General features: G+C 53.8%; 1 protein-coding gene and 1 long non-coding RNA gene across 3 annotated transcripts in view; one reads left to right on the top strand and one right to left on the bottom strand.

The window, feature by feature from the left end:
- PEPD (peptidase D) overlaps window positions 1–4,320 on the bottom strand; it is a 136,167-nt gene extending 131,847 nt beyond the window's left edge. Inside the window, exon 1 of one of the 2 annotated variants that reach the window (XM_004060461.4) lies at window positions 4,169–4,320. In XM_004060461.4, coding sequence (XP_004060509.2) covers window positions 4,169–4,185 — 17 coding nt within the window. In that variant the 5' untranslated portion in view covers window positions 4,186–4,320. Of the gene's footprint in view, window positions 1–4,061 lie in introns of both variants that reach the window. The other variant, XM_055368905.2, reaches the window with a different exon arrangement.
- Window positions 4,321–4,357: 37 nt separating this feature from the next.
- Window positions 4,358–10,164, top strand: LOC109024125 (uncharacterized). The gene is made up of 3 exons (XR_002003570.2): window positions 4,358–4,439; window positions 5,846–5,921; window positions 7,316–10,164. It is a non-coding gene; the product is annotated as an uncharacterized lncRNA (long non-coding RNA).
- Window positions 10,165–13,449: the final 3,285 nt, after the last annotated feature.

The following is a 13,449-nucleotide window of genomic DNA, read 5'->3' on the forward strand; positions in this document are numbered from 1 at the left end:
AACAAAAAAAAACCTGATGCTGAGAATGGTACGTAGGTTTCACTGATGCCCGTGGGGTCTACCGCACAGACAAGGAAAGATCTCTGCACTAGAATGTGGAGCCACTGGCCAGGTGCGGTGGCTCACACCTGTAACACCAGCACTTTAGGAGGCTGAAGTGGGTGGGTCATGAGGTCAGGAGTTCGAGACCAGCCTGGCCAACATAATGAAACCCCATCCCTATTAAAAATACAAAAAAATTAGCCAGGCATGGTAGTGGGCACCTGTAATCTCAGCTACTCGGGAGGCTGAGGCAGGAGAACCACTTGAACCCGGGAGGCGGAGGTTGCAGTGAGCCGAGATCGCGCCATTGCACTCCAGTGCGAGACTCCCTCTCAAAAAAAAAAAAAAAAATGAAATGTGGAGCCACTTCTAGACAGGGTCACATCGCTAAGTTCCCAGTAGGAGAGGCCAGCCAAGGACCAGCCACCTCCACCCCTCAGCCTCCAGCGTGGGGCCAGGCACCAGACAGATGTTCAGGCAGCCCACTGGGCACCAGACCGTAAGCGCCAGGCTGGAGAGGGTCGCCACGGCTGAACAGGACCTCGAGGCAACTGGCCAGCAACCTCCACCTTGCACCTCTGTCTCCTGGGGAGGATCGGGGTGCCAAGCATACACAGAAACCAAGAGACAGCTGTGTGGAATCAGGACCTGGGAAAGAGCCAGGGAAGGCATAGGGATACTCAGTGGCCAGCCTGCCTTCCATAGGCCCACCCGTCCCTAGCCCCCAGTTGGCCTGAGTCTTCTGCTCCTGGAGCACAATGTTCACATTGTGGGGTTGGGCTCTTGACCCAGAATGTGAGTTCTGCAGAAGACTCTCCAGAAGAATGCTGACTCCAGTGTAACCTACGGCTCAACAGGGGTACACGCCCAGGGCAGTTCACCTGTTGCCTCTTTCTGGCTCTGCAACAGCTCCTGGGAGCCACTCAGTTAAAGAATTAAGGCTATTTCTTCATCCTACTCCTCGGAATTCTGTCCCCATTCCCCACCATGACTCCTTCCCTCAATCACTGGGAGTCTCCCAGGAAAGCACGATGGGATGCTGGACTAATTTAGAGTAAATCCCCTTTTCATTCATTTCACCAAGCACCAATCACAGGGCAGCCACAGACTGGCCCTGCGGATACAACAGAACCCCTGGGCTCTAAGGATGCTAGGAGAGGCATGAAGGGAAGCAACTCCTAACCCACAACGGGCAGACGTGGAAATGTGTACTGCTGGGGAGAAAACTGAGTGTTCTGGAGTTCTGAGCACTAAGCCTTTACCCGAGGGCTGGGAAAGGCTTCTGGGAAAGGGAACCATCTGAGCTGGGCCTGCAAATACGTGAACAATCATATAGAGGACAAGAACATTCCAGGGCTAGTTGGGTGAGTGTGCAAGGGAAGAAGGGAATGGAAAAAGCCATGTGGGGGAGCAGATGCAGACAGGTCTGGCTGGAGCTGACAGATTTCAAATTATCAATCCTGTCTGTGGAAAGCTCAAAGCATTGCTTAAGGAAACAGCAGCAGTGCCACCAAGTGCCATGGGATAGGGACCCCTCTCCATGAGGGGATGGGAGGTGACCTCAGAGCACTCTGTCTCAACCTGAAGCCTACACCCAGGCTAGCAAGAGAAAGTAGGATCAACCCTGAAACACCCCACATCTTAAAAAGAGAGACGCATTCAGAGTAGATTCTTGAGTTTCAAATTAAATCTGAGATGCTAGTTTAGGGCTTACCCTACTCCCCAAATCACATGGGGCACACCCCAGTCACCTGGAACTCTCACGGACCCCCTCTGTCCCAGGCTCTGGTAGGATTCTACAGACAACCAAACCCAACTCCCAGTGAGCCCATGGCAATGGCTGTGACTTGCTGGCGTCATGCCTCGTCATGCCTGACTCTATGATCTGTTCTGTGAGTGCAGCTAGGAGCTGAGCTTTGCGGGAAACACACTTAATCATTCTGCTCTAAAGGAAGCCACTGGGGTCAACCTCAGGCTCAAAGTACATGGGAAAGCCCCATACCAGACTGGGATGGCTCTTCCCAAGGAGACTGTCAGGCTCTGGAAGCTCCCACACCCTCTCAATAGCAGACCTCTCTAAGACCTGCCACTCTGTTTTGCCTCCCTCACCCACCCTGTGTGGTGGCCCAGAGAATCGGTTCTGCTAGAAAAGCTCTCATTCTGGGGCCAGGCGCGGTGGCTCACACCTGTAATCCTAGCACTTTGGGAGGCGGAGGCGGGTGGATCACCTGAGGTCAGGAGTTCGAGACCAGTCTGGCCAACATGGTGAAACCCCATCTCCACTAAAAATACAAAAAATTAGCTGAGTGTGGTGGCACACGCCTGTAATTCCAGCTACTCGGGAGGCTGAGGCAGAAGACTCGCTTGAACCTGGGAGGTGGAGGTTGCAGTGAGCCATCATGCCATTGCACTCCAGCCTGGGCAACAAGAGCAAAACTGTCTCAAAAAAAAAAAAAAAAAAAAAAGAAAGAGAAAAAGAAAAGCTCTCATTCCAGGATCCAGTCAGTTCCAGACTTGCTCCCATCCAGATATCAGCTTGGTTCCTTCAGGAGAGCAGCAGGTCTCAGGCCAGCTTGGAATCCTGAACCCAAATGCAACCCCTGGCACTCCCTGTGAGCACCGAGCCAGCCTAACCAGAGAGATAGCACACCCACAGCTGGGCACCAGCCTACTCAGTCTACCCTTTAAAAGGGTCACAGGCTGGATTCAAGGATCTGACCCTGAGTTCCTTGACACCCATCTGAGACTTTGCACTGTTCTCTACCTGAACGGAGTCTCATTGCTAAAGGACTAGCACAAAAGTCACCCAGGGAGTGAAGCCTTCCCACACTTCACCTGAGCTCAGAGTCCATGCCCCTCCTTTGCAAATGGCAAGACCACACGGCAAGCAGATGGATGACAGAGTCCCATGTGGCCATCTGCTCCAGTGGCCTGTGAGTACCTTAAGGGAAGACCCACTGCTATTCCTGGAATATAGCAGGTGCCCACAAAATGTTTGATTTGTATGCTCTAAGCTCCCTCAACCTTGGGGGCCAACTTAGAACCCACTTTCTGTTGCCATTTTCCCTGCATCTTAAAAAGAGAGATGCATTCAGTTCACTAGATCCCCCATTCTGACCTCGGTTTCCAACCTGGCATCTGGAATACTGCTCCCTCCTACACCATGCCCCCCCTACCCCACTGTACCACCAGACCCACACCTTCTCCCACTGAACTCACACATAGCTCAGGGAGCCTAATCTTTAAAAAACAGATCAAGCAGCTTGTAACAAAACCCTTCCAGCCCATCAGGGCAAAGTCTGAAGCCGCCACCTGGAACACCACACCTTCCAACCAGCCCCAGGCATGCACCCCTGTCCCCAGAACACTCTGAACTCTCAACCTTTGTCCCTTACCCTGGGCTCAGATGCTCCCTATCTGGGAGATTCCGCCCAACGCTCTGGTGAACCCATCTGTCCACCCTTCCTCCCACTACGACCACTCAGCTTTCTTTCATTTAGCCCAGTATGGAGCACCTACTGTGTGCAAGGCACCGGGCTAGTGAGAAGCAGGTAACATACCTGCCCTTGCACTCTAAATGCAGAGAAGATAAAGAACAAGTACAAACAATGCTCTATATAGTTTATCAGGTGATGATGAGGGCACAAAAAGTGGGATAGATGGTTAGAGAAGGATTCCCTGAGGGGGTGACATTTGGCCCCTGAAAGAAATGGGGAAGTGCCCTTCTGGGAAAAGGGAATTCCAAGTCCGTCTCGAATACCGCCTCCTCCGGGAAGCGCCCGGGTCCCTGGGGTCCTCGCAACGCCGCCCTCCTACCCGGGGGTCTTGGCAGCGAACATGCGTGTCGACCCCAGCCCCCACCGCAGTCGCACATGGTGGGGCCGCCAGACGCGGGCAGGTGGGGCCGGAGCCAGCCAGGAGGGTGGAGAGGAGCTGCGGCCCCCGCGCTGACCCTGACTCGGAGCGTGCAGCTCGCCGACCGGCGCTCGGACTCTGGGCCGACGGGAAGAGGCGCCTACCCGCGGCATTCAGCGACCCCGGCTGACGCTCTCACCCGCGGTCCGGCCGGGACACCCATGCCCCTCTCCACGCCAGCAGGAAAGAGCGAGGGAGGCCCAGCACTCACCCGGTGGCCGCCGCCATGTTCGCCCGGCACCGGCGTCACGTGAAGCGCGGCGTCAGCTGAGCCCCTCCGGGTACCAATGCATGGGGCGGGGTAAGGGCGGGGCAGGGGGCGGGGCATGGAGTCCTTGACCCACCTCCTCCAGAGCCAAATTCCACGGGACGGGAAGGGGCGGTACCTGGGGAAGGGCGGAGCCCCGATGGGGCGGGGTTCCTGGAGATTGGGGGCCCAAGAGCTCCGCCAGGATAAATGAGCGGGCTGCCGGCTGCAGACAGTAGGTCGGGTTAGCGGGCAACATCTGCAGCCTTTTCGTGGTGGGAGGGAGGTCCTGAAGCAGAGGACATCTTGATTCTGGTTCAGTCCCCGATCTGGCGTACCAGCCCACCCGGGAGAAGAACACATAGGAATAAAGAAACCACGTGGGAGGAGAGGAGGGAGACTGACCCAGGCTAGGGTCGGGGCAGAGGTGGCGATTTTTGTTTAAGAAGGGAAAGGGCTTGAGCAAAGGCAGTGGGGCAACTGGAGGACTCTAAATGTGCAGCGTCCAGGAGAATGTGCGCGAGAGAGGGGCAGCCTAAGGGAAGCAAGGGCCAGACCCTGCGGGGCCTCCACTGTGGGGCCTATGAGTTAAGTCTGGTAGGATCTTTTCTAGGTTTCCTGGGCTGCAGAATGCAGAAGCTGGAGGAAGGGAAGCCAGGGAGGAGGGCAGGCGAGAAGTGGGCACAGCCGAGAAGGGTTTAGGAGGGAGAGTCTGCCAGAAGGCTTACTCCTCTGCCCCACTGGGCACTGGTACTGGGTGCAGAGTCCTGCAGAGAAGGGGTAGGGACCCTGCAGCAGACGCTGCCCTCCCTACTGCCAACAGAGTCAGGGCATTACAAGCACGGCCCAAATGCGTTGCACATGTGAGCTCATAGAAACCTCACCACAGCCCTATGAGGTCGAGACTATCTTTAAGTCTATTTTACAGATGAGGAAACTGAGGCCAGAGAGTGCTCACACCGGGGCTGAGCTCATGAAGCCATACCCTGAGGAGTGACCTCACTGCCCCTGTGAAGGAAGGGGGCCCCACACTGTTGGGGGAGGGCGTCCCTGGCGCCCAGGGTGTACGGATGTGTGTGGTGTACAGGTGTGTGTGGACAGGTGGATGGGTGGCCCAGGATAGGCCTGTGGGGCTCCCGACCCCAGCCTGCAGCTGTCCCACAGCTGGAAGTGGCTTCTGATCAAAGGTTGTGGGTTGGGGGATGCTTCTTGTTTCTTTATTGAAACAAGGATGTGAGTCACTGTGGCCAGGCTGGTGGGAGCCAGGGGCTATGACTGGAGAAGCAGCTTCTGTTTGTCCCCATGAAGCAGGGAGGAGAATAGGCCCCTTAAATAGGAGCAAGGGAGCCAGCCATAAGCAGGGTAGTGAAGGGCACGTGGCACAGTTACCTGGAAGCCCAGTACCATCCCTGCTGTCCTCATCTGTCAGGAGAGAGCTAATGGGGCCACCTCACGGGGCTGCTAGAGGGTTTTACACTCAAACCTGCAGGCACAGCCAGAGGCCAAAGCTGCCAGGAGGAATGTGGCCCCTCCAGGCAGCCCCTCCCACCTCCCGGACCCAGATAAGGAAAACAAGAGCTAATGGAAGAGGGGGGGCCTCATCCCTTCTACCCCTTCCCACAACACATGGGCAATTTGCAGGGGTCCCTGACCTCCAGGCAAGGTCCAAGAGGAGCTCTCTCCACCCTCTTGCCAGTTTCCAGGAAGAAGAACAGAGGTAAGGATTCACACCCCACTGCCTGGCCTAGGGGCCCCTGAGAACTTCTAACACCCCTAGTTAAGCAGTAGGTCCGCCTTCAGCTTAAGAAACTCAACTCCCTAGTAAGTGGCACTTTGAAAAATATATAATAACAAAGGGTGAGCAGAATGAGCTTTCCATGCGCCTTCAAGGAAGGAAAACATACCCCCCAGCTCATTCATTGCACCTGCCCCCCACCATTTCTTTTGACATAAAATATGTCAAAATTAAGCCAGCTGCCAGCTCTGAGTGCTTACTAATATGAAAAAGAAGTCAATATCCCAAACACTCACAAAATAATAGGAGGAAGGCACCCACCACCTGAGTGGAGCTCCCTTGTTTGTGGACAGTAATATGGAGGCACTGCCCATGACCCCTGCCCACCCAGGTCCCCTGCCCTCTCCCCTCCCCATCAGGGGCTCCGGCAGGACTGCCCCTCACCCCTCACCCCTCCCCATCAGAGACTGTGGCAGGGGCTCCAGAAGCCGCCCAGAATATGGGAGAAGACCGTTTAGTTACTCATGCAGGGCAGACCCAGGACGTTGCTGGAGCCAGGAGGCAATTGGGGGAAGATTGATTTTAGAGAGTTGAAGTGGGAGTGTGTAAATCAGCCAAGGCAGCGCGCCAGGCAGCACTCTCACGCAGCATTGCCTCCGAGGTCACAGGCCCTTGGCTGAAACAGTCTCCTCTCGTCAAGCCCTACAGGTGACTGGTAGGTGTCTGCACTTGGTCAGCCTGGTAGCCCGGTAGCCAGCATAGCATTATTCTCCAGAAGGGCCCCCCCACTCCCGTCAGGCCTTGCAAAAGAAGCTTCACCCTGGGAAGACACCTCTTGTGTCCCGGGACATTGTGTCCAGCCAGGTTTCCCTCTTCCACCCATTCCCCACGGTGTAGCCCCCACTCTTGCAACTCCGTGGATGCTGCTGACAGCTGGCTGCCTGGAGACGGCAGGCCCAGATGTGGCAGCCTGCTAGGCTCTGACTCATGAGCCACCCTTGGGCCGTGAAGGGGAGGTCCCGGGGAAGAGCCCTGTCCATCTTCTGCTGTGGATTGAGGGCACTGGTCTACCAGAGGCTCTGTGGGACTGCACTGGAGGTAGCCTGGATGCTGGTTCTGCCCCGCACCGCCCAGTTGTTGCCCACGGTGCCACTCCAGGACTGGCCATACTGTGAGGGCCAGGGATCCAGACCCTGCCCTTCCCTAGAGGAACTTTGGTCTGGGGACAGAGGTAGAGGAGTCCTCCACACTGTCCCTGGGGAGTCCACCATCTGGGAGGGCCTCAGAACGGGGCTTCGAGGGTTCTGCTTTTGGCTAATGGGGAGATGCTGGGGGATTCTGAGCTGCAAGCTGCTGATCCAGACCCCTCTCTCCAGCAGGAGCTCAGGAGGATTAGCAGAGAGAACCGAAAAGAGCCAATACGAGCCAGTAAAGCCACTGCACGGGGCCGCCAGCCTCAGATGGTCAAAGCCCTACACAAGATGGCATTTGGGTGTTTTGCGATTGTTTGCTTTTGCTGAGAATAGAAGACTGGATGCAGAAAGCCAGCACCAAATAAACAGAAGAGGAAGAATAGAGGGGACTATGGGTGTGAGATAGGGGCAGGGTGGCATATAGCAACCCAATGTCTTCCCAAGTGGGAAAGCAAGGAGCGTGATGGGCGTGGAATACCCAGGAGACCGTCTCTCCATCCTGGTTCTGGCAGATCCCAGCCTTGGGCCTTTGCAGGGCCTGCAGAGGTAGCCACAGCTCTCCCACTCCAGAGGCCTGTGTGGCCTGCTCCTTCCTCCAGGCCTACACCCCAGCTGTCACCACCATCCATCAACCCCGCTCCTCACAGGAGCCCCCACATCACGTTCTACTCCTCCTCTCCTTTCTCCCCCGGCCCAGCCCACCTGGGCATCTATCTTCCTGTAGAAAAGAGGCAGGCAGAGCTGAGGGGCCTTCCCAAAGAAGCCCCCATCACCGCCTCAGATGAAGTGGTCCCTGCTGAGTGCTTTGCTGGGGTCTACGAGGCAATTCAAGATGAGAAATGGAACGGTGGCTTCGGAAAGGCAAATCATTCCAACAGCACCTGAAAACATCGAAGGAAACAAGCTCTTTTTGTGTGTGTGGAAATGGGGAATATATTGTTTCTCACTGTTTGGAAGACTGTTTTCCCATCTTGAAATCACAGGCTGTTTTCTTCCAGAGAGACTTATAAATACATCCAATTATCGACATTCAATATAAGAAATAAAGTTCTGAAATGGTTTTCTTCAGCACACGCAGAGTGAGCCGACCAGGTTGGGCAGGTGATAATTACTTTTATTTCTTACGAGTGGGTATCACCGCGGAGTGGCTGGAAGCTTCACCTTTTATTGCCTTCACCTTTTATTACATTTCCCATGTTGTGCAGGGCTATTCATTGGTAATTTTATTATCCCATATCAAGATCTTGATTTAAAAAAAGGATGAAATTTCTAATTTCAAAAGATATGAGTGCAAAGTCCCAGAGTAGGGGGATTTGGTCCTATACCTTGTGACCTGAAGAGCAACCCTCCAGGGGGATGGACTGTCCTTGTGCCCAGCTCCAAGTGACTGAATGTCACTGACTAGACAGTGGGTGTCTGCTGGCATTCACAATTGTTCCTTTTTTTTTTTTTAAATAGAGATGGGGCCTTGCTTTGTCACCCAGGCTGGAGTGCAGTAGTGTGATCATAGCTCACTGCAGCCTCAAACTCCTGGGCTCAAGCAATCCTCCCGCCTCAGCTTCCTGAGTAGCTAGGACTACAGGTGTGCCCCACCACGCCTAGTTAATTATTTTTAATTTTGTATTTTTTGTAGAGATGGGGTCTCACTATGTTACCCAGGCTTGTCTCAAACTTCTGGCCTCAAGGCGTCCTCCTACCTCGGTCTCCCAAAGCTCAGGATTGCAAGGCATGTGCCACTGAGCCTGGCCTCAACTGTTCCTTTTAGGGACTCTGCTCAGGGTGTCATTTTAAGAAGGATGCTTGTCATTTTAGGATGGTGTCATTTCTTTTCTTTTCTTTTTTTTTTTTTTTTTTTTTTTGAGATGGAGTTTTGCTCTTATTACCCAGGCTGGAGTGCGATGGTACAATCTCGGCTCACCACAACTTCTGCCTCCTGGGTTTAAGCAATTCTCCTGCCTCAGCCTCCGGAGTGGCTGGGATTACAAGTGCCCGCCCCCACACCTGGCTAGTTTTTTGTATTTTTAGTAGAGACGGGGTTTTGCCATGTTGGCCAGGCTGGTCTCAAACTCCTGACCTCAGGTGATCCACCTGCCTTGGCCTCCCAAAGTACTGGGATTACAGGCGTGAGCCACTGCACCTGGCCAGGATGGTGTCATTTTAAGAAGCATTTCATGAAAGCACCTGCCGGTCCTTCTGTCCATGCCACTATCAAGATGAGATCACCTGTGTCTCCTCCCTCTCTATCCACTGGGATTGCTCCTGACCCCACCCCTGTCTGCACTACCTCCTCAATGTCTTGTCTCTCCTCCAGCCTCTCCCTTCCCGTGGCTCTTTTGCTGCTCACCTGCATAACTACTTGGCTGCAGTCCCTTCTCATTCTGAGCCCCGACTTGTCAAGATTTTTCTGTAGCAAGCAGCTCCTGAGTCTCACCTCAAGTAGAAGAGGGATACATTCAAATGCTGTCCAGTTGCACAGTTGCAGGAGAGGCAGACTCAGAAAACAGGCAGAGGCAGGGAGGCTGGCAGCTGAGTGCACCACCAGGCTACCCCCAGGACATGGCAGCTGGCACAGCTGCTCAGACCCTTGCCATCACCTCTGCCTTTGGGCATAACTGGGACTGATACAGCATCCTGGCTTCACCCCCTGCATGCTCAAAGTGCTTGATGGACAGTACAGCCAGTTGCAGTGCCCAAGTCTCATGCCCACACCTTGGCTATCATGTCCCTTTTGGCTTCTGCTGGGGGTGGGGATGTGTGTGTATGGGGTGAGATGAGGTGGGGGTAGATACACAAAACCCACCCCCACAAGTAAAACCTTGAAAAGTTTAGCTTGGATAAAAGCCTGAATATTTCAATCAGAATGTCTAGAATGCAGCTATTTTCGTTTTAGCATAAGTGTGAGTTTCTTGTTTGATGGTTTGGTGTAATTTAAATTTTTGATTTACATGCTGGGGGACAGGATACACAATTTTCTTCTTTTTTTGAGTGATGGGGGGACAGGGTCTCCTTCTGTCGCCCAGGCTGTAGTGCAATGCCACCATTATAGCTCAACCTTAAACTGCTGGGCTCAAGCGATCCTTCAGCCTCAGCCTCCTGAGTAGCTGGGACCACAGGTGTGTGCCGCCATCCCAGCTTATTTCCAGTGTCTTGGCTCTGGAGCTCTTACCTAGCTCTGCCTCCATGTCATTGCCAAATAAATATCCCTGAGCACAAAATGCTCGAATAGAAACTGTGTGGTGGAGAAAGAAGTGCATGGACTTCAAAGCCAGAAGCCTGGGCTTGACTCCTGGCAGCTTGACGTCTCTGGTCCTCGCTTTCCCCATTTGGAGATGAAGATGGGATGGGCTTTACCTCCCTGACAGGGCAGTTCCAAGGGGTCAGATGAACATTCCGCCCAAGACAAAGCATCTGAAATTCCACTCTCAATGTTTCCTTCATTATCTCCCACTTTCTACCTCTCCTTTTTGCCACAGGGGGCAAAAAATTAGCCCCCAGCTAATTTAAAACATGTTTTCTGTAGACATGGGGTCTCACGGTGTTGCCCAGGCTGGTCTCAAACTCCTGGGCTCAAGCAATCTTTCCACCTCAGCCTCCAAAGTGCTGGGATTACAGGCATGAGCCATCATTCCTAGCAGTACTTATTATTAGAGAACCTGGACACAGTGGTTAGGAATTGGATGTAGGAAGCTAGGTCCGATTCCTGGTATTGCTATTTACTTGCTGTGTGGCATTGGGAAAATAACCCAAACTCTCTGAGCCTCAGCGTCCTCATTGGTAAAATGGGGACGATGGGTCCCAGCTGGGAGGATTGTTGAGAGGATTAGATGAGTGTCACAGGAGACACTCAGCTCAGCCCCTGGCTCATGGGGGTGCTATCCTTATTTCAGTGGTCATGTGAGGGGTAGGGGTAGTGAGGAGAGACAAGCATCCTTATCTCCAAGGTGTGAAGGTGGGAGAGATGACCTGTGAGGTCACTGTAGCCCTGCTCAGCTACAGAGCGACCTTGACCGAAGGAGTGAGTCCATAACCCCAAGCCCAGGGGGCCAGTGCTTAGCCCCTTCGAGAGGACTGGCTGGGACCTGGGGTTGCCACACCACCTCAAGCAAGCAGGCTGGCAGTCCAGCCAAACACAGCAGTGCTAAAGGGAAAGAGAGGAACAAGGGTGAGCAGGAAGTCTTCCAGGGTAGGGGAGATGCTTCCTGGCTACACCCAGGGCCTCTGGTCCAGTCCGGGGCTTCAGCCACAGGGCTCTGCTTGTGCGCATGGATTTGCATGTAGGGAAGAGATAGCCTGCAAGGAGGTTTGTAAGAGGAATTACAGACATGTAATAGATTGCAGAATTGACCTCAAATTCTTCTACGTGCTGCGTCCACAACCCGCTTTTGTGATGTTCAACCCCTCCCATCTAGAGGTAGAATCTATTTCACCAGCCCTTGAATGTGGCGGCCACGTGACTTACTTTAGAAAATGAGAAGGAATGCTTGGAAGGTGCTCCTCCACCAGGCTCACCTTCTTGCCATTCTTGGAAGCCCTGCTACCATCACCATGGGAAGATGCCCTCGCCGGAGAGTGAGATGCCTGGTCAACAGCCTGCTAACCAGCAGACACACAGGTGTGGGCAGCCTTGATTATCCAGCCTGAGGCCAACTGCTGGCCCACGAGTGAGTCCAGCAGAGACCAGCCAAGCCAGCCCCCGCATCCTGAGCTCTCTCAGGGATCGTCTTACCCATTGCATCCAGCAGCATTTTAGAGCATGATTATAACCAACACAGGGTGGAAGGAGGAGATCCTGGGACTACTGCCCCAGAGAGAAGGCTGGGGGAGACCCTGCAGGGGCTGTGTGCACAAGGAGCTCTGCAAAATGCAGGGTCCAAGCAGCACTGCTGTGTGGCCCTGGAGACAGAGTGTGACCTTCACCTCCCCACCCCTGCCTGGGGCACAGCATGGCTTCTGAGCAGAGAAGGCTGCAGGGACCCGTAATCCCAGCTACATGGGAGGCTGAGGCTGGAGAATTGCTTGAACCCAGGAGGCGGAGGTTGCAGTGAGCCAAGACTGCGCCATTGCAATCCAGCCTGGGCAACAAGAGCAAAACTCCATCTCAAAAGAAAAAGAAAAAGAGAAAGAAAAAGAAAAGATTAATAGGTACCACTGCCGTGCCTCGTTCAGAGAGTCGCACGGTCTCTGAGTGAGATGCCAAGTTCCCTGATGCCGTGATGAAATGACAGGAGTCTCACTCCTTTCCCCATTCTTTCTGGATATTCAGTTCAAACAGCTTTTGGGAAAAATCACAATTTTATTTCCAGATCTCAGAGATTGACATCATACTATGCATTTTAGGGCTTGTGGGGAAATGAACCGAAATCATCCTGCAGTGGTGAGGCCGGGGCAGGGGCTCTGCACCTGCAGGTCCTCCAAAGTGATGCCATCTCAGTTCCCAGACGAGCCCACCTGCAGGACCCACTATTGCCCAGCACAAGGTCTTCCTGAGCTTTCCTTTCCAGGTGTGGCCAGGCAGCTGCCCTCATTGCTCAGAGTCTCAGTACCAGCCCTGTTGGGGCAGCAGCCAGTCCTTTCTTCACAGGGATCTGGGAGCAGAAGAGACCTAAAATCTCCAGCAGGTGCCATCTCTGCTTGAAAGGAAGAGGAGGCCAAAACTGGGCTGAGAAAAGCTCATGAAATTGTTACGAATGTTCCCTGAACTCCAGGCTGGAGAATTGGCTGCACAGAAAACTGTTTTTAGCTTTGGATGTGGCACCAAGGACAGACTTTGTCCCTTCTGTCATCAGTGGACGCTTGTTATGTGAAGACTAACAGCACTTTCTGAGGGTCTCCAAATCCTCTGGGGACAGTCCACAAAGCAGAACGATAAGTGCCAGGCTCCTTTGCGGGTTAGGGGGATAGGTGGGTGGGAATGCAGCCCGCCCCCAGAGATGCTGATTTGCTGGGCTTGAGTGCAGCTCAGGCTCCTGGATTTTGCTGTTATTGTTTAGAGATGGGGTCTCGCTCTGTCACACAGGCTAGAGTGCAGTGGCATGATCCTAGCTCTCTGCAGCCTCCAACTCCTGGGCTCAAGCACTCCTCCCACCTCAGCCTCCCAAGTAGCTGAGCCTCCCACCTCAGCCTCCCAAGTAGCTGAGAACACTGGCACGTGCCACCATGCCCAGCCAAATTTTTAATTTTTATTTTTTGTAGAAATGGGGTCTTGCTATATTGCCCAGGGTGCAGGCTGATCTCGAATTCCTAGGCTCAAGCCATCCTCCTGCCTTGGCCTCTCAAAGCACTGGGATTACTGGTGTGAGCCACCTTGCCCAGCCCAG

This window comes from Gorilla gorilla, chromosome 20, assembly GCF_029281585.2.
Source record: "Gorilla gorilla gorilla isolate KB3781 chromosome 20, NHGRI_mGorGor1-v2.1_pri, whole genome shotgun sequence".
NCBI classification, from domain to species: Eukaryota; Metazoa; Chordata; class Mammalia; order Primates; family Hominidae; genus Gorilla; species Gorilla gorilla.